Below are 22,454 nucleotides of genomic sequence, written 5' to 3' on the forward strand. Positions count from 1 at the left end.
GAATTTGAGGGCATACAATGCTCAATTAATCTCTGATGAAACCCTTGCTTATGAGGTGGAGCGTGCCAAGAGCCCGTGAACTTTGGAATCAGGCCCGATTTGACACATAAAACTGCAGAAAGTCCCACGGATAAAGTTTAACATTTAGATATCATGATTCTCACCTGCATAAAGGGCACATGCAAGAGCCGATCGATAGTTCAGACTGTAAGGAGAAATGCATTTATTGGTTGATATTTAAGAGGTGTCAAGATCAGATCCGAGGGCATCATATTAAAGTATATTACCTGAGAATAGAAATGCAGTGGTACCGAATGTACAAAAGCAACATAAATGACTGTAAATGCATGATGAAATCCAGGGCATGTAGAGTCCCGCACTTTAATAACGTCTTCAAGCCGCTGAATGATGTATGGTTGGTGATTGAATAAACCAGAGCTGTAATTTACGTGCGGAGCCACACGGAGAACGGCTGGGAAACGCTGCACTTTGACGGGTTGAAATGCAAGAATGAAAAGATAAATTCTGCTCTGTTTTATCTTCAGTTTTAGCCCATTAAACTCCTGCGCTGTCTGCCAGCGTTCATGCTTGATGCCTGTGGTTGTGGACGGTGTCGGTGAAGATGTGAATATGTGACACAAAAAAAGAAATGCTATTCAGTAAAGTGACAGTAAATCTACATAAAAAAATAAATTAAAAAAATGTTCAGAACATATTTAACCCCTAAATCAAAGTGAGAAATATGAATTTTAAATATTCCAATGATATAAATATTATAAATATTTTGCTTAAAGAAAATGAAGCCTTTGTAGGTGCTTGCTTTGTGACATTATTGTAACAAGTAAGCTGATATCTCCCAAATTAAAATTATATATATTTTAAATTAAGAATAAAATTATTGATTAATAAATAGACAAACAAACAAATTTGTTTAAATGGGGGAAATTGTCTTGAAAAACAAACAAAAAATCTTAATGCAGTTAAAACTGGTTTCATTGTATGTAGTGCATGTGAAAATTAAAGAAAAGAAAATCTCATAAACATGTAAATCTCATGAAAAAAAAAGCATATTGAACTCCAAAAATCAAAGTAAAAAATGTGAAGTTTTAATATTCAAATAATTTAAATATTATATTACCAACATTTTACTCAAAGGAAATGAAGCATCTTTTGGTGCCTGCATTGACATTATAGTAACACTTAAGCTAATTTCCTGAATACGTTATTAATTAATACTATTAAATACAATTGAAATTATCAGACAAATTGTAATATAATGAGAATCTCAACTAAGAAAGATAATGTATTAATAAATAAACAAATACATCTGGTAATAGTAATGGCAATTTATTGTGCATGGGGGAAGTTTTAGAGGAAAATTGGCTTGGAAATTATGTCACAATTTAAAACATTTTAAATGAACCAAAAAAAAAAAGAAAAAAAGAAAAAATCATATAAAAAAAAAAATATATATATATATATATAATTTAATGTTTTTTTACTATTGATTTTAGAGTCAAAGTTTATTTTATTTTATTTTATTTTATTTTATTTTATTTTATTTTATTTTATTTTATTTTATTTTATTTTATTTTATTTTATTTTATTTTATTTTATTTTATTTTATTCACATCAATATTTAAACAGGGGCAGTGAAAGAAACATACTTGAGTTAGCCTGAGAGACTGAGGCAGAAGAGCGATGAAGTCACTCTGCTGGGGTGTTTCAGTAATAGAGGAGGGGATTGTGTGAGAGTGTGTGTGTGTGTTGTGTTGGGTGTGTTATTGTGAACCCAGGGCTTTTGGCACCGCCACTGTCGTCGAGCTGCACCCATCCATGAACCACCATCTGGATTCTCCCACAAATCACATTAAAGTTGCAGGAGCAGGAATACATCAAGCTAAATGAATATTGGCTCCGGGGTCCACAGACAGTCTGATGGAGAGAGAGACAGCCTGGGACTGGAAATGCTGGGAATCTGCAACACCCAGTCCAAACCACATCACTTATGCATAATGACAGACAGATACATAAACAAGATTTTATGAAGGAATTGTGAGTGGCGAATATAGAGTATATTGTAATAAGGCTGTAGTGTTTCCCAACATGTTCTTGGTGGATGGTCGCTTACTAACACTCAAAAGTTTTTTATTTCACCTGTTGAATCTTTACTAAAATATATATATATATATATATATATATATATATGTATATATATATATATTAGTGCTGCCTTTGTGAAAAAAAAGAGACGATAATGATATACTTTAAAATATTATGGTTATTTCACGTTATTTTAAGGTTTCCTTGTTATAGTGTAATTCTACAGTTAGTAATATTAATTTAACAACATGAACATACTATAGGGTTAGGGTTTGGTTTAGTTGCATGTAATTGTGCATCATTTACTGTTATTACTAAATTAAACGTGTAAAAAATATTAAAATAAAGTGTTACTGAATATACTTAAGTGCAAACTGATGAATGTTTTCAGACACTTACCGGCATGTTAATTGCAATTAAATGAAAATGTATTATAGCATGACTAAAGTACATCTTTAATTGCATGATTACTAATATTGTCTTTGAAACATGGTTAAAGCACTGAATGTAATGACAAGCATTTGTGGTTATTCTTAAAATATATGTTAATGTCATTTCTATTGAAACTTGTATATTATGTATTTATATATTTTTTTAATCGCACATTTGTAATGATACACATTTTTAAAATACATTAATCTCAATGAATAACACACTACAGTTAACATTATAATCAAGTATTTGCATGTGCTTTAGTATGCTAGTCGACACTTTAAAAGAACACTTTGTTAAAGCACGATTATTAAAACATAATTAAAATGAACTTTAAAATAAAACTTTTAATTTGGCATTATTATATTATGACATGAGTACTATCTATCTATCTATCTATCTATCTATCTATCTATCTATCTATCTATCTATCTATCTATCTATCTATCTATCGGTCTATCTATCAAAAAAATTCAGTGTTTTTTCTAGTGTGTAAAGCTAAATAAATGCAACATGGCCTCTAACACAAATCCTATAATGCTTCACATAGTGAATGTGTAATTACTATGAGCAATTATCCGCATCCACGATGCACATTTCCCTCCATTAGAAATGGATACGCTGTATTATATTGGGGTTAGCTTCCATTAACCATGTTTTATGTCGATGCTGAGGTATGATTTATTATTTATTTAAGAGAATGATACGGTCTCTGGCAATGTAACACAATATATCTTTCTATAGGGCTTTTCGGCTTTATTTTTACATCACGAGGGATATATTGCGTCTTCTGATGTGTTTATGCTGCATGATAAACATGGACAAAGTTTTGTCCTTCAGTGAACGGTTTGCAGTTTACAGTAAAAACAGGGCATTGCTGTGAGGTTTTAGTTTCTGTGTGTAACTGGTGTTGTCTGCGTTGTGTGTTTTTTGGTGAAATAAATAGACGGACATCAACTGACGGCTCGACTATTCGGATTCAGATTCAACTTTATTGTCATTGTGCAAGAGTGCAAGTACAGAGCCAATGAAACACAGTTAGCATCTGACCAGAAGTGCAAACAGTAAATATACATCAATAAATCTAAACATATATAACATATTATAGAGGAGCAAAATATAGGATACAGGTGCTGAGACGAGTTCGATGTAGTTTTCTAAAAATAAAAATAAAACGACACCAAGTGCAATATATCACATAATGCAGTACAAGGTGCAAATGTAAAGTATAAGTGCATTATTGAGGTGTGTGTGTATATATGGAAATGGCCAGTGATCACATCAGTGAAAAATGGCATTATGAGGCCTTCGATTAATCATCTGTCGGAAGATAAAGTAGAAGAGCAGAAGCTACGCAACTGTTCAAGGTTATAAATGAAAACAATATTTGTGAGAAATTTCAGTCAGGCTTCAGGGAATACCATAGTAAATAAACTGGCCTTTTAAGAGTGACCAGTGATTTACTGATGGCAGAGAAAAAACTAAATGCCACTTCACGGCTGGTTGCATAAACTGCCAGGACTAGTCTGAAAAGTTAGTCATTACATGCAGATTGGTCTAATTTGATACCAAAAAGTACAATTGATTTCCCCTTGACTAACTGCTATAGTTCACACTGATAATGGCTGTGTTTGTGCGACTGGCCCATGGAGCTTCACAGTGACTGAGGTACTGATTTCATTTGACTGGTAACAGCTCTATAGTGTTTTATTGTTCTAATTGAATGTATTGATTAAATGCAAGAATTTAGCACTAGACACAAACACCCAACAAAGTTGGAAATAATACCATTATATGGGTTAAAAATCCCTGGAAATCAATTAAAGGGAGCAAATATTGCCTCGTAGTGGATAAGTTAGTTTCTGTCACTCACAACCGTACAGAATATGAAGAATATGAAAAAGTACCAGCAAAACAATACAGAAAATCGTAAAAGTAACACAAAATTTTGAGATTATTGCACACCCCAGTTACTGTTGGTTTTCTGAGTGGTTTATAGCCTGGTTTTATGTGGTTGCGAGTGTGTTCTGGTTGGTCTCTTACAGACATGATTCAAGTAATCATTCACATCTTGAGCACAAGCGTGAGATAAGTTTATTGTATGGTCTGATGCGGACCCTCACTCACTCACACACACACACACACACACACACACACACACACACACACACACACACACACACACACACACACACACACAGAGAGAGCAGAGGATATTATGACAGCCCTGGTAAATAAGCCGAAGCCGATCACGACAGAATACATCAATCACTCCTCCGTTTTATTCCATTATGTAAAGTCCTCCCACTCCGAGGGGACAGTTCAAAGTCAAGAAGACCTCTGGCAAAACTTTTCACCGCAAACATGATTCACTGTCACCGTCAGGAGTGTCAGCGGTGGATATGGAGATCATTCACCCCATCTGGACTGTGGATGCTCTACATGCGGTCCTTAATGTGGGATAAAGAAAGTTCTGTCATCGACTCTCTGCGGCGCTTTCTACCTGTTGCTCGCTGATGCGAAATCAATAACACCTTTGGATCTCTGTAATGACTTTAACATTGATTCTCTTTCCCGTTTTCAGGTTTGCAGGTCATTTTCCCCGAATACCTGCAGGAGAAGTTCGTCCAGTCGGCTCTCAGCTACATCATGTGTAACGGGGAGGGCGAATACATCTGCCAGAACAGCCAGTGCATCTGTGAGTGTGCCGACGAGTTCCCACAATGCAACTGTCCCACGACTGACCTCCAGATCATGGAGAACACGCTCATCGGCATGACGGAGACCTGGGAAGCGTCTTACAGCGACTTCGAGAACTCAGGTAACACTGAGGCCATGTCCACATACTGCAGAAAATGATATTCTTACTTAGAATTTTTTGTCCAAATATCTAAAAATTCTTAAATCAAAATGCATTTACTAACGAGTAAGATACCATAAGATATTAATTCTTGTTTTCTGGGGGGAAAAAAATGAGTTTTTGCCTAAAACAAGTAAAATGATATGCCAACGGGGTAAGAAAAATAAAATAAAAATAATCTTGTTTCTGTTTGAATTAAGATTATTTTTCTTACCCCAATGATTCTGCCCCCCCCAAGACAAGACATAACAAGACATAAAACAAGACATAAACGCTCGTGCGCAAGCAGATCATCTACGGGACAAGCCGCATTCACCATATCTTTATGTACACAATAATAATCATTTACATTGTAATCCTTTTATTTTAAATATTTGACATGTAAATATATTCTTAATATTTGTTGTTTTTGTTTTTATGTTTGAGCTTATATATCTCAATATTAATAACAGTCTGGTTAATTTTGAGTCTTGAACTGTAAACTCTCAAGGGTTGGCTTTCTAAATATATGTTGGTTATGTGTCTATTCAGAATGACTTATGAGCAGCAACCTTTTTATTTTGGGTATGTCATATATGCAGCACTTGCCAAAATTGGGGGTGATGAGGAAGGGGTTAAATATTTGGCATGTTTGTGTGCTGCTGTTCGTCCCTGTGTGTGTAATAAGCAGAGTGTATGCGCGTTGTGGACCTGTCTATAGGTGCACATTACTAACGCGCTCTTTATAACAAAAAAATATTGCGCCATTTACTTTAGAGCAGGTTTCAGTCGGTCAGTGGCTCAGTCTATTTCTGTTCCTCAAAATAGCAACGCTCCAACAATGCGCCAGAACACACACTCGTTCTCAGACCAGCAGCTCATGGGCGCACAAATGGGCGCAAATGCATTTGCTATTTAAACAACGCGGCGCAGGACGTGAAAATGAAAACTGCGTCGGGCTGAAACTAGCAAAAAACATTTGCGTCGCACTTGGCGCTGCATTGCGCTGGGTGTAAGATAGGGCCCAATTTCTTATGCCATTTTACTACTTTAGCAACTGCATATTGATTTATGAATTTTGTGATATTTTAACTGGAAACAAGACAAACATACTGAGCAAGAAAAGCATTTATTTGCAGTGCATTAATACGTTTTAGTTTTAAAATGCATATTTTTCTCTCCGTTTTAGCCTTTTGTCCACACTGAGACTGCGTTTTTATTGATGAAAACTAAGCTTTTTGAAAACACTCTCCAAAATGGATCAATTTGAAAACGCTGTTTTGGCGTTGTAGTGTGGACTGTGAAACTGAGGTATTTAAAACCGATGACGTAAGTTTAGTCATGTGACGCATGTTGTACCAACAGATCTTCATGTTTATACCAATATTGTGCCTGTTATATTCACTTTCACACTGTTGCAAAAATATGTTACTTCACACACTCTTCATATCACAGTCCTGCAAAGATGACAGACAATTCACTCGTATCTGCTGTCCTGCGACAAAACATGAGAACAATTTTAACGTTTTAGACCAAATATATAATGATGAGTGAGAGCGACCTGGACGATCAGTGAAAGCTGAGATATTTTGCTAAATTAAATTATCATTGTTACAGTGTAATTATATATTTAAGTACTGAGTAATATTAATTAACTACATGTACTTACTATAGGGTTAGGGTAGGATTAGTTGCATGTAATTATGCATAATTTACTGTTATTACTATGGTAAGTACATGTAACATATGTAACACGGACACTGTAAAATAAAGTGTTACCTTTATTTTTCCATCTGTATCATCTCAGTGAGCTTTTGTGAGGTTTTACACACGTGCAGTAAATGTGAATGTAGCGTTTTCCGACGTTTCAATGTGTATGAGAAACTTTTGGAAAACGCCTGAATTCGACAGACGGAGAGCGTTTTTAATAGAAAACGGCGTGTTCAAATGTATCCGGATTAATGTATACGTAGCCTGAGGATAGTTCTGCCAAAAGCCGGAGATTTTATCTCTCACTTTTCGTCGGAAATGTCCCTTCAAAACCGTAAATTGAGTGAGCTTGCAGAACGGCGCCACACTGATCTGACAGCATTAGCGGGCGAGTTAGCTCATCAGGACTGTCAGCAAGTCTGGCCTGGTGCCAGTTTTACCATGCATTGTCAAATATGACAGTTTCACCGCGCTACACATCATGACTAATAAGTAGACGTGGCGACAGCGAGCATCGAGTCAGGTGTTGTAATCATTGGCGGATCGATTCCCACACTTCCTCGGCTTCACTAATTGGGCTAAGTGACGTTTGAAGTCGTCTGCATTGATTTAGCTGGAATTAAACAGAAGACGTCTGTTTGCTCATTCAATAGAGGAGCAGCTCTCGACTCTTCTCCAGCGCTCATTATACGCCAGCCATCTTTATAGGCATTATACTTGCCTTTTCACTCATTTTCTAATGCAAGTTACTGAGAGAACATCATTTAGTTATTTTCATCCAGTCAACAAACCAAAAAAAAGTAAACAGGTTAACTACATGTACAAAAAATAATAATAATGCACATTATCCAGTAAAAAAAAAAAAAAAAAAGGTATGCACTTATGCAACAATATGCATTAAAAGGTTCAGAAGGGTTGGTTCACGCAATGTTTCATTGTTCATCCCATACTAAAACCTATTATTATACAAGTAAATAACTTTAATGGCTTTGCAATGCATGCAACATAAAGTATACAATTAGATGAATATATTATTATATGCATGCTATTACAGCACAGGCTTTTCATGCAAAACTTTATACAATGTGTAACAGGGTCCATGCAAGCTGTGGAAACACACACACACACATATATATATATATATATATATATATATATATATATATAGAATATAATTTATCTAATACACTTTTATTCAAAAGTTTGGGGTTTGTCAGACTTTTTAATGTTTTTGGAAGAAGTCTCTTCTGCTCACTAGGACTGTATTTATTTGATAAAGAATACAGTAAAAATTGTATGATTTAAAATAACTGTTTTCTATGTGAATATCTAGTAAAATGTAATGTATTCCTGTGATCAAAGCTGAATTTTCAGCATCATTACTCCAGTCTTCAGTGTCGCATGATCCTTCAGAAATCACTCTAATATGATGATTTGATGCTCAAAAAGATGTTTTGTAACATTATAAAATACTTCACTTTTAATTAATTAAATCCAGCCTTGCAGAAAAAAAAAAAACAATGAATTTCTTATGACCTCAAACTTTCAAATGTTAATCAAACGAACTTTAAAAAAAAAACTGTTTAAATCAAGTCAATGCAAGAGCGTAACAAACGGCTGCATATTTAAGGAAATGGTCTAGTCTCTTCAAGGTCTCTTCTTACCTTCACTTTAGGTGAGAAAGTGTACGCTTTAAATTTAATTAATCAGCTTGTTATATGTGAGCCACCTTGTGCCGAAAACTCTGCATAAGACTTGCATGCTAACTTCTCTCTTTGAGCCAATCTGCAATAAAGCAAGCATGAATAATTCAGAGACCCACAATGCTTTCTCTGGGAGAAGAGGCACTTCTCGCGCTTTATTGTAACAGTCAATTTCACCCCGCCGCCTGGACTCGAATCACACGCCACGGGCGAGAACGCTCCATTCCCACTCCCAAAAGATGGATTCATAGAAAGGCTGTGCAGGTTTATGAATGGATGTTATTTATTTTCCAACCAACTGTTTCTCAGATATAAGATCTGCACTGCTGCAAATATGTACATTTACTTGCATGATGATATGTGTCTGTATCTATACGTTTTACTTGATCTTGGATCACTTTTATTATTTGTAATGACACATTTGTATAATAAAAAGGAAGAGTTGTAGTTAACAGTCTCCATAAAACAAATAAAACAAGCTCTAGAATTGAATAAGTTAACACGTGTTTTACAGACACTTCATATTTAATGGTATTAGATGATTGTGTTAATTGCATGGTATTAGACTTTCATTCAAACATTTGCAATTGGTTTGTGAAAGGAGTTTTTATGCATGTTATCACTACATTTACACCATCGATTCAGAGTTCGATTCAAAGTTTCTAAAAGCTTTGTTTCTCCCATTGCTGCCATAAATCATAGTTAATGTAACAACAACAAACAAACCTGTAAAGTGTTTATGTGTGCACTGACACTGAAACAGCCTCTTTATGTTAATATGTGCTTTGATTGCTATGAATTTCTAGGCCTTAAATATTTATAATAACTTCTGGCTATAACATTAAAGGCAGATTGCGCTACCATATCTGTTAGATCTGTAAATCCTTTAGAAACACAATCTCAGGCTTTATTAGTCCACTAAATAGAGTAATGAACAGTATGCGAGATATGAGGAACTCAAAAGCATCAATAACATTATAACCGCATACAGTTAAAAGCAAAAAAATGATGGAGAACAGCAGCTAGATAGTGACCTTCGGGATGTTTATGTGTTTTTAATACTATAGCTTAACCCCGTTTCAACATTTTTAGCTGTGAAAAGTCATTCATCTGATGACGACTATTAATATAGCATTGCAGAATGGTTGTGAAAAGGTGAAAGTGAGCGTTGTTCTGGGTAAATCGCATTTAATGCCACTCACACGCCGACAGACATCTTTCACCTCGCTGATCAAATATTTCGGAAGTAAAAAAAACATAAAGCAGAAATGGGTTACTCCCCAAGGTGATTGCTCAATATCCACCTTATGAGCACGCTAGCTTATATATTATTAACCGTTAATAAAAGGTCCAAATAAAACCAGACACTGCGATATATTTATATAGAGCAGAGGACGCTCAAATTGAGTCTGTGAACCTCAAGGTCGCCGCAATATTCCTCTGGACCGGCCCGAGGAGAAAGCGCTCGAGCGCCAAATGTGGCGTGAACAGATGAATCTCCTGAAATGTCAAGCTTATGAATTAGGGAAGTGATAATTGTTTGAACGTGTTAATAATGTCCTACTTTAATGCCAATAAGTTCTTAAATCATCATCACCACCCAACCCATTATTTTGAGGTGTGACTGACTATGATCGTCTCCATTTTTCAGCTGGCTTGGGCGTGAGTCGTCATTCACAAGTTACGTTCACAATTCCAGTCATAATAGGGTCGAAAATTAGGAAGCCTCTGGGATTTTTCTTTTTTTTTTTTTTTTGTGTGTGTGAAAATGCTGCACATTAGTTGAGAAATACACTCCAAAAGACCCAGAGGCACCTGAAAACTCTTGAAACTTACTTTTAAATGCTAGTACAGTTTATAAAGATGTCAGAAAAAGTCACTTCAGGTGAAGACTAATTGATGTGCTACTAATTTTAATTCATTCTGAACACAGCCACTTACGCAATTATGAAAGAGTGCACACTTTTGCCGTTAGGTTATTTTTAAATGTTATTTTTTAAATAAGTTGTAAATTTTACATTTAGGGCACAAAAGTTCTGATGTGATTCATCTTTGTTTCATTTTTTTACGTCACAAAAATCAGCTGTTTTAACAGGGGTGAGAAAATCACAGTAAGAACATCATTACTGCTGTATATATACAGTTAGGAACACAAGAACAACACTTTTCCTTTTTGCACACTCTCACAGCGGAGAGGTTATCGGTCAGTAAGTGTTGAGACACGATCCACAATGACATAAATCGAAACTTTAAACATGTCGAGCCAATCAGCTGTTTACTATAGATACTCACATTAGACCAGACAGTTGATGGACCCCTTTGACTTTCATAGTATTTTACTATGGAAGTCAATGGGAAATCAACTGTTTGGTTACAAACATTGTTCAAAATATCTTCCTTTGTGTTCAGCAGAAGAATTCATACAGGTTTGAAACAACTTGAAGGTGAATAAGTGATGGCAGAATTTTCATTTTGAAGTGAACTATTCCTTTAAGGAGCACAACTGATCATACCGTTATTTCTGTCTCCTCCTATTCAAGTAGACGGAGCTGTAATTGCATCACTAGAAATAATGTTCTGCCTGGGAACAATGTGGATATTTAGGGCTTAGCACAGACATGTGTGGATGTGGGACCATCCTTTGATGAAATAATAGAATATGTGTCAGGGTTGGCTTGGAGGGTTGAGGCGAGGACAGAAAATGGTCTTTATTAAATCCCAAAAATAAACAAAAACTTCCCTGTGGGGAAGAACAGGCCGGCAGCTGGACTAAACAGGTCTAGTAGACAGGGAGCAAGTTAACACGAAGTATGTTATACAACGAACTGGCACAAGTCTGAAAACACAAGGAGAATAAATAGGGCAGCAAACAAAATAAAGATGGAGGACAGGTGGGACAAATCAACCAATAATCAGATAACCAGAAGGTTAAAGGAAGTTCACCCAAAAATTTAAATTCTGTTATCATTTGCTCTCGCTAAAGTTGTTTCAAACCTGTATGAAGCTCTTTCTTCTGCTGAACACAAATGAAGATAGTTTGAAGAATGGCAGTAAATGATGACAGAATTTCAATTTTTAAGTGAACTGTCCCTTTAAGACAATAGACAGGAGAGCACATGGCACATAGAAACAAACATGAGAGCCATGTTCTTCTCACACTAAAAACTAAAACAGGACACACACACAGCTAATGAGAACACTCATAAGCCACATGTTCACACAAGACATAACATGGAAACATGCTACACAAAACACACACGTGGACAGAAGAGTGAACTCGAATCCACACACTCACACAAGACAGAGCGCACGGAGAACGAGAACAATATGACTTTAAGGCAGTTTAAAATTCACATGGAAATGTTTTATATCAGAACGTTGTCAGTGTTATGCATTCAATATTTCAAAATTATTGTTACTATAACTAACAAGGTGCATGTATCACTGTATGACATTTTAAATTAAAAAGTATTCAGACTCTATTTTCCAAAGTACATACAGTCAAATTATTTGAGTGATCGTACGAATGCTGCACAGAAACAAACATTACAATGTTTCAAAAGGTGCACATTGTACACAGTTTTAGATGATAGCAGACTCTTACAATAAGCATTTTCCAAAAATAAATGCAAATAAATAATAATTGCTTTGATGTACTAATGTTTGCAAGCTCTGTTAATTACAGAGTTTTTTTGGGAAAAAAACATTGAATGTCTTAATTCATAAAGTTTGCCAACAAATCCCTGGAGCACTGTATTATTCTGCTTTGTTTTCGGAGTTGTTTCTCTGAATATTATGTGCTTATTACTTCTGAATGGAGGAAAACTGACCAACTTTCTCTGGAATAGTCAGAATTCTGCTATATATATATACTCATGAACTTCTTTGTTGGAGAATAAGCTAAAATATGTACCAGGCTTATAAAGTCAAGAGTCTTGCTTCCAGGTTAATGTCTGAGAATAGAGCAGAACTGCATGATTTTATTAGTGGCTAAAATTTAATTAAAACTTCAGTTAAAATATTAAGCGGTTTACTAAAATGATTCAGGGTTTAAGCCCAACACTAGCGCTGCATATATATATATATATACAGGTGAAACTCAAAAAATTTGAATATGGTGCAAAAGTTATAATTTTGATGATTATGGCTTACAGCTTATGAAAACCCCAAATTCAAAATATCAGAAAATTAGAATATTACATGAAATAATAATAAAAAAAAAGATTTTAAATACAGAAATGTCGGCCCTCTGAAAAGTATAATCATGCATAGTTATATATACTAAATATATTAGTTTCACCCTTTAATTTGAATTACTGAAATACAGAAACTTTCAAACGATATTTGAATTTTTCAAGTTTCACCTATATATAAATATATATATATATTATACCTATTAAAAAGTATATTCTTTTAATGTCGGTTCCCTCTTACTCTGGACTAATAATTTCCATCCAGTAACACATCAGTAAACACATCCGCTCTGTAGACAGTCGCTGCGCTGGGCCTGAGGCGGTTTCTGGATTCAGATGTCACACTGTCGTTTTAATAGCATATCAAACACATGAAAGGAAACAAGCAGGTGGAGTTGTTAAACACCATGAGTGCATGTTTAGACCATAATATTGACATCCCCAATATGACCATGCTGCATATACTGTATTTTAATGGACATCACCCAACCTTGACTGCAGTCGAACACACACGTTTCCCCTGTGTGTGCCGCCGGATACAGGCATGTTCATGTGGACTGCGTGTCTGACTGCCTTACGTCTGTCATGTGATTCCTGGACCACAGCACACATCTGTGTTTAAAGCAGGGGTGTCCAGTCCTATAGGGTTGAGGCTAAAATTAGCTTGTGAAAGTGAAAGTAAAATCTGGTAACCCGTACTCAGAATTTGTCCTCTGCGTTTAACCCATCCAAGTTAGTGCACACACATTAGAATAGTGAGTAGTGAACACACACACACACACACACTCCAAACCATGATATACACCCGGAGCAGTGGGCAGTGGGGATGTGCATCTCCATAACTGATACGCATCTCGATGCATTGCCAATGATACGATACGTTAAATATACATATGAAGCAGCTACTGATGCGATACGATTCACCCCATTACGATGCAGTGCGATCCGATTTCTATTCAACACAATGCGATTCAATGCAATATACGATGCAATGGAAAAAAAATAAATATTGGTCACGTTCTAAATAATAAAAGTAGAACGCATCTACTAATAATTATATATAAATAAATCTTTTTTTACCGTTTAGAAACAATGCACCCCGATACAAATGCCAATTTGTATCCGATGCACACTTATTTAAATCGATGCATCGCATTGTTAACTTTTATGCCGATGCACCGTTGCGAATCGGTGAACCTTACCATCCCAAGTGGCCAGCCATTATGCTGTTGCGCCTGGGGAGCGATTAAGGGTTCTGGGCCTTCCCCAAGGGCACCTCAGTCGTTTACTGGAATCCAACCAGCAACCTTTGGGTTACCAGTCGGCCATGACTGCCCCTATAAAAATTTTACCTCATGTTGCATTTGCCTCTCCTTTTCCCCAGAAAAACTGGGATCAGGAGAGCAAGTGCTCGCCGCCTCGTACCCTCAGAGTCCACAGAGAAAACCTCCTTCAGTGACGATGTTCTCAGCTTGATGTGCAGAAAAGAGACTTGATTAGGAGATTCTGCGGGCCATATTCGGTCTAGATCTTCCGATGAGGAACTATCTCCTCTGTTTGAAGCACAGGAGATCTCGCAGACCTGTTCTGCACTTGAGCATAAACTCTATTTGACTCTTTTTACTCCAATAATACACTTTCCTGGTCATGGTTCAGTGGCTTAAATGCAAGTTAAATGCATTTTAAAGCTAAATGCATGAATCTGGTGAACTTTGAGAGTTCGGAATTAAGAGCTCCGTTAAAAAGTCTGTTCCTGACCTTTTAACCCCTTTCCCCACACATCCCATTTTGGCAAGTAGGGCATACATACCCAAAATAAAAAGATTTTTGCTCATACTGTAAGTCAAATCTGAGGATGTTATCTCTAAAACTATGAAGTTTATGAAATATTTTCTAAGACCTTGTTGTGTGTTTTTAGAGAAGGATAATAAAAGACTAATATAAGATTTTATTGCCCTGTAAACACATACTTGAAGTCTTGTCTATGTCTGGTGTGGTGAACTTCCCCATTCATGTTTCTATTGTTCTCACTCGACAAACCTTTCACACATCTGCCGGTGTGTTGTTCAAAAATGAAACCAAAACCATAATCTTTAATATGATGAAATAACTTGCTCAGGCTTTCATTTTTAACTGTCGTTACACACAGGGAAGTGGTTAATGTTATTAATGTTAACTAGTTAAATGGCTGTTTAGTCATTGTTGTTGGGCTACTGTTGTAGGAAAGGCAGCCTTTCTAAGCTATTAACTCATTGAATATCCTATTTCACTTGGAAATTTACACATTACGCAAGTAAAATGCATGCCGAATGGCTTTGCATGATGACTTTAAAAGACACTGAAAGATTTGAAAAATAGGACATGGAAATTGTTCGGGATTCTGAAGGCTCTCTATGAGTATCAACAGTGTTTGTGGTTAAAATCAATCCTTGTCCGTAAAAGTCAATAATTTTCTCCATCTCCCACAAAGTATCATTATGTGGTTTATGTGGATATGCTTTTGTCCTCCATTATATGAGCGCCTGTCTCTCTCTGTCCTTCTCTCCTAGATGAGTTTAAGTCTTTCCTGAAACGGTTGCCCGCGACCCATTTCCTCCCCGTGAGCAGTGTGCACCTGCTGTGGGGCAGCGACTGGGACCTCCAGAACCGCTATCGGCTCCTGCAGAGCTCTCTAGAGGCCCAGAGAGTGAAGATCCAGCGCACAGCCCGCAAACTCTTCGGTCTGAGCATCCGCTGCCACCACAACCCCAACCACCAGATGCCCAGAGAGAGGTGAGAGACCTGATGTTCCCTTACTGAAGAATCACATTAGAGCTAGCAAGCATTTCCCCATTCATTTTCTCCATAGGGATTTCAGCAGATTAATGAACTAAACCAACCAGCTCCCAATCACAAAATTACAGGAGTTTATTCCTAGATAATAGGTACATGCACTTCAAGTTTTTTTGTTTTTCTCCTTAATGAAGTATCCCAGCTGGGGCAGTCATTGCCTAATGGTTTGAGATTTGAATGAATGCTTACAAAAATATTCAGGATAATGCAGAAAGAGTGATTCTGGACTGTAGTGTAAATAGGCCCTATCTTGCACCCAGTGCAATTGACTTTGTACAGCGACGCATGTATCATTCCTATTTTGCATCCGACGCACAACAGACTTTTCCCTCCACAGACGCACGTCGCTAAATTAGGGAATGAACTTGCGCTCCCGGGGCGGTTCAGCGAAAAGAGGAGGCGTGTTCCGGCGCAAACGTTCCCTGGTGCTATTTTGCAGTTTCAGAAAACAATTCCGCCACAGACCAGGAGAAACCTCGTCTAAAGTCAGTGGCGCGTTGCGCATGTTATTCAGAGGCTATTTTAAGGGCGCATGCTTGGCCATAATGTAGCGTGTGCACACCGCACATACACTTTGCTTCTCTCATCTACACAAACGCAGCAGTTCAAATTTTGCAAACCATACATAATTACAAGGAAAAATATTAACACACGAGGGAAATCATTGTGGTGTCCATGAAGATGTGAAAAAATAGGCATAAATCTAGCTTACACATTTACCCAAATTATTATACGCCTGTTTAACCGAAGCTAATCTGGGTGTGTTTCTCCATCCCCAATGTCACTTCTCTGTGTTTTACGGCCCTGACGAGAACGTCGGTCTCCTCGGCTGTGAACCGCTCCTGGCAAATCCGCCGTTATAATAGCAATCCGCCATGGAACAAGCGCGCCTGCTCTTAAAGGGAATGTGAGATGCCGCTCTGATTGGTTTATTTCACATTACGCCCAAACCACACCTATGAGTAATGAAGCTACTTCAGACCAACACATTTTAGATTTGCGTCGGGCGCAAGAGTCATTTATCCCGCCGGTATAACAGCAACAGTGCCCGAGATCCGCCCACAGCATTTCGCGTTTGATACTTGCGTTTCAGATCGTTAAAATAGGGCCCAATGTGTCATGTAAAGAAAAGAGATTCATTCAAACTATAGTTTTACAGAGCCAGATCTATAGTCTCAAATATACACTATAATCAAACTATCATAACAGTGTAATTTTAATGACCTCATCTGTCGACATGATGCTGGTTCAAACATCCACATCTCTGTGATCAGATGCTTTCTGAACATTACTTTGATTCATTTTTTTATGCTTTTTGTCAGAACGTTCCCTGTTAGCTGTGGTACAGTTGATATGGATAAATACAAGTGCTGTTTCCAGACTGTACTGAAATTAAAGAGTGCACTGTCAAAAGTATTGCCTTGAATGTAGACAAATAAAGTAACCTGTTCATCAACTGGACTTATTATATGCACACTATTAAATGCACATAAAATAAACTACAAACATGTTTATATGGTTAAGCAGTGCGAGAGCATCAGCTGTCACTAATGTGGAAGTGGCTCACCCACGCTCCAATGGCGGCTTTGACAAGGTCTGTGCTGAAGCGTTATCAAAGCCGAGCAGAGCATAGTCTGAGCTCTGTAGGGCTCACATCAAGCGCGTTTGATGGCAAGAGCACAGAGAGAGAGTGTGTGTGTGAGAGAGAACGACAGATAGAGAGGAATACAGAATGGGATTGACTATTTTAATTCCAGGTAAGTTGTTATCGGTTCAGTCTAGTGTGATTTTCGGGGCTAATTCGTTAAACACTGGACTTCAAAGTAGAGTGTTGTTCTGCTGGAAGTGAGAGAGTCTATTTCTGTTTATGAGCAAGACTATATTCATACTTCAAAGTCAGAGCAGCTAGTTTAGCTAACTGATAACAGTGCACCAAATTAGCATCCTATTTTAATAAACTAAGCAGCAGGGTAACAATTCGTCACGGTAAACAATCTCTGGGGGAAAGCATAGAGTTTGAATGCAATCCTCATGGTTATACACCTCGTCTTAAATTAGCTCTTTAAATAGAATCATACTTTACTCAAGCATGCATGCAATTCCGTTGAACATGCTTAATGTATGCAATTACTGTGGCGGTAACAAATCTTAGTACTCAAATATCCTTAAAAATGTCTGTACCATTAACCTAGGGGGTTATTTTTCTGCCACAATATTTTGAGCGCGCAAAATGGCATTTCCCACGTGCATGAACTGAGTTTTGCAGATAAATGTTCATCTCACAAATCAGAAAGTATTTCGAGCAAACGAAAACTAATTTTGCATTAAAAATAAGTTTGCAATTGTGGCAGAAAAATAACCCCACATTAACCCAGATGTGTTGTGGTCCATTAGTGCTTCTGAAATGCTGCTCCATTAAGCCTCAAAACCTTTACATCGTGCAACTTTTCCATGTTAATCCGAGTTTTGGTCCTAATCAGCCACAATGGCGATACGCAACAACCGACAGTGGATTATATTTGAGAAGCGGTTTCTATTTATGTGACGTCGCGGCTGGAACAACAACATACAACGTATGACAATGATAATCTCAGGTACTGGTTATGTGCTTTATTTAATGTTAAAATAATTTAATTTGAGTTTGAATATCATTAATAGCCGTACTGAAAACGACAGTAGATAATTCACCTCAGATCTTGAAAATAAGTGAAAGGAAACACGAACGTTCAAACTGGTCTATACCATGACAAAGATTGTTTCTGTCAGTCTGTATGCATTTTTAATAGTGTTAAAATAGTGTCTTTTTTATTATTATTATTGTTTTTATTTTTTTTATGTGAGAACATGTGCTTGCAGACAGACTCCGCCCACACACTCTTCTGATTGGCTGTGATTTTTTGATTGATTGATGACATGAACCGATGATGCATGTCTAATGTTGCAACTGATCTTGGGTCAATTTTATAATATAGTGTAGGTTCATTTTTAATTAATTAAATTAATTTAATACTTGGAAAAGGAAAATGATACTTAATTGCTTCTACTTGGCCTAGTTTGTCAAGCCTGCACAAAAAATAGACTACAAATTAATAGACACTTTGACAAAAAAAAATATATTTCATGGTATTTATACTTATAGCTCCCCAAGTCATGCTGATAATGCAACACACTCTTTGTATTGTAAATTGCCTTTTTGAATAGAAATCGTACAATCGACAGAACCATTTGTGTTCATTAAGTCCTGCCCTACATTTTCTCCAGTGACAATCTAGTTTCTCTCATTAAAGAAGGGTTTCTGAACCATGTTTCATTCTGTTCAGATCATCACAGACTTTCAGCTGCAAGTACACTGTAACTTGTTAAGCATGTGAAAAGTTTGCATCTGTAAGCGTAGGCTGAAAACTTGTTGAGACGGTTGTTACTGTTATTGCTGCCAACCATTGGTTTCGCGAAAGACACGCCATTACATCCCATATGACAACCCAAGAAACATAATGTGAAACCTATGACTGAACACAGACAATTGATGCATACAGATATCAGGAGTTAGAGCGATTCCAATGCACATGTCCAATTTGGTGTATTACTTATACTAATCATAATACACAATTCTTCCACCTAGGAACATACTTCATTAGCAACTGTATGCATTGTAACTGTATCTTCTCAGATCGATGTAGAATTCATTAATACAGCGTTCATTGAATTATGTTTATTTTAAACTCATTCTAAGCATCTGAGCTCAGATCAGCCCTATAATGGCATATCATCCCGAGATGTTGCTGTGCTGTCACTCAACATGTCGACTCTGTCTCCACTGACCTGCTCTTTGGCCTGAAGGCCCTGATGAAGAAAGATGGCTGCTCGCTTGAGGAAGAGTTTCTCGTTGCTCATTATTAGCAGAAAACTGCCTCCATCCGCCCCATAGACTCCAGAGACAGAAGTTAACTAACTCAATTCTGCAGACATTCCTCCAGTTTGATGGCACACCAATTATCTAGAGGAAGAAAAAAACACTTGGCTCCAAACTTTGGTTACTTGTGATTACTGCCAAGTTTTCCCAGAAAGTTCCTACTTACAAGTTCTGAAGTCATTATTATGATACTTAATGTGCTTTTGGGCTTTAATGGGCTTTTTAGTGCCACTGCGAGAGAAAAAAAAGAACAGCTAAAAAAAATGTTTTAAGAACGTTTTGATAATGTTGCCATTAAGTTAAGCTATAAAAACGTTATTTTGTAATGTTCTCTGGATGCTCAAAATGTAAACAATGTTTTTAAAACGTTTTTTTTTTTTCTTTTTTTCTTTCTAATGTGGACGTTAGAGGAACATTCCATTTCCTCATTCTTCAAACATTACGGGAATGTTACTTTTGAAAGTTCTCTGAACATTCCGAAACAAGTCGTAACATTTAAAAAACGTTAGATGAACATCCAACTGAAAAGTTTCAGAGAAAAGGTGTTTTTTTTTTTTTTTTTTTTTTTTTTTTTGTTAACGTTTTGAGAACATTATTAATAAAGACCAGATCATTTTAATGTCTATTAACGTTTCTGGAGGAATGTTTGTTCATAACTTTTTGAATGTTAGAAAAAAGAATATTCGTTCTTAGCTTGGTGTTTTAGAATGTATTTGATTCGATATGCTTTATATGTAGTCACAAAGAATGATGTGAATTGTAGTTTTGTTCCTGCAATACACACACACACACACACACACACACACAAATGAAATAACTGAACACATTAAATTGCATTGACAAAATAGAAAAAGCCAGTAGCTTTGGTAGTTACGTTCATGTGAGCTCGTCTGGTAAATACGATCGCTCTGACATGGTTTGAGAGCTGCATATGTTTCCCCTCTATGATAAGTAGATTACACTGCTGCTTCTATTTTAAGGGCAGATCTTCCGTATATACTGTGATAGATTAGTGAGATACTCCACTCGCCCGTTCTTGATGCAATAGTGCCGACGCACAAGGTCTGTCTGTGGAACCACAGCTCAGCTTTAACCTCGACTTTCTCAATTATTGGCCTTTTGCAAATCGTGCAGTTTCTACTTTTAGGGAAGCATCTCAAAGTCAGCTGGTGTTTATTCCTGGCAGAAGAAAAAAAGCTGATGCAAGTTTTACATGAATATTTTGGCTTTATTGTTGCTCCTTCCTGAGTAGAGTCCAAGATCAGGTAACCTGAAAAATGTTCCGTTGGCTAAAATTCCCAATAAGACATTTACATTTACATTTACATTTATTCATTTAGCTGACGCTTTTATCCAAAGCGACTTACAATTGCTATATATGTCAGAGGTCGCACGCCTCTGGAGCAACTAGGGGTTAAGTGTCTTGCTCAGGGACACATTGGTGTCTCACAGTGGATTCGAACCCGGGTCTCTCACACCAAAGGCATGTGTCTTATCCATTGCGCCACCACCCCCCTAATAAGAGATCTTCTAAGGCCATTTCCACACGTGATTCGATTGATTAGTCCAAATCCAAGTTTGATATCTTCCTTCCTCATGCTCTTATGTTTCTCTCATAAATCATACATTTGGGTTGGAAACACTGTACTACTGCAGGTAACAACTCCACAGTGGATGAAGCCCTTTTCACTCTGTTATTGAACTATTTGTCCACTTGGATTTACCACCAAAGCTTTACACTCACAGAACAGCACTTGCAGTTTTAAATGCGTCACAAGAGGCAAAAAATAATGTGAGCTGTGATCCGAAGGCAGTTTATTTGGAGACAAGCTGCTATGAGCAATATTCTATAAAAAGTGTCACAGAGAGCATGAAAATGTGCAAATTATACATTGTTAATCACGGTGGATTGCTTTCATACCAACTGCAGACCTTACTGGAGTCACATGAACCAAGAAATTAGATAAATGTAAGAGCGCAAAAAGAACTTTGTGGGTGCAATGAAAATGAATCAAAGTAATTTGTTTATCAATAATAAAAGGATAAAATTAGTCATTTACTGTATAATCAATATGATTTAAAATACAAAACAAGGTACACTACATTTTAAATGGCGAAATAAAAGCCTAATACAGTTTATTGTGTCGTCAAAATGCCAATAATGACCAGAAGAAAATAAAAAATAAAAAAGTTCTGCATAATGCAAGACTTTTAGTTATAAAAAAGCCTGGGACTCTTATTTTGAAATGTCAATATTATACTACTTCCGGTCTCTCATTCAAACAGATGAGGGAGATAAAACATGCAATCTACAACATTACAACACTGTTACAGTTCATCAAGAGTAGTTCATAAGCAATCTATCGACATACATGCATTCATTGATTGTAAACTGATCTGAGTGGTCGATAATGCACAGTGTTTTAAATTTAAATAAACGTACAAATATGGAAGATAAAAAAGACTCAATGAATTGATATGGGGTGCGTTTCCCAAAAGCATCGTTAGCCAACTATGGTCACAAGTTCAGTCGTTATCAGCAGTTCAACGAGTCGGTGTTTCCCGAAACCATCATTCCAACGAACATTCACAAACTGCATCGCAGAGTTGTGTGTTTGAGCGACAGATCTCGACCTGTGGTTAGAAGCAGAGTTTCTAGTTTGCATGACATGTAGACTCAATAAATCCTGATCTTGAGTTAAATAAGCAAGCTGACATTCAGTACAACC

The 22,454-nt window shown here is 36.7% G+C and overlaps 1 protein-coding gene across 3 annotated transcripts in view; it reads left to right on the top strand.

Annotated features, from left to right (window-relative positions):
- Window positions 1–22,454, top strand: part of brinp1 (bone morphogenetic protein/retinoic acid inducible neural-specific 1) — a 184,781-nt gene that overhangs the window by 154,224 nt on the left and 8,103 nt on the right. For all 3 annotated transcript variants that reach the window (XR_013821326.1, XM_079872141.1, XM_079872142.1), the window contains exons 6-7: window positions 5,120–5,356; window positions 15,530–15,752. Coding sequence is in view for 2 of the 3 variants with exons in the window: in XM_079872141.1 (XP_079728267.1) it covers window positions 5,120–5,356; window positions 15,530–15,752 (460 nt within the window). In the remaining variant the exon portion in view is untranslated. The remainder of the gene's footprint in view (window positions 1–5,119; window positions 5,357–15,529; window positions 15,753–22,454) is intronic.

This window comes from Squalius cephalus, assembly GCF_949319135.1.
Source record: "Squalius cephalus genome assembly, chromosome: 5".
Classification (NCBI taxonomy): domain Eukaryota; kingdom Metazoa; phylum Chordata; class Actinopteri; order Cypriniformes; family Leuciscidae; genus Squalius; species Squalius cephalus.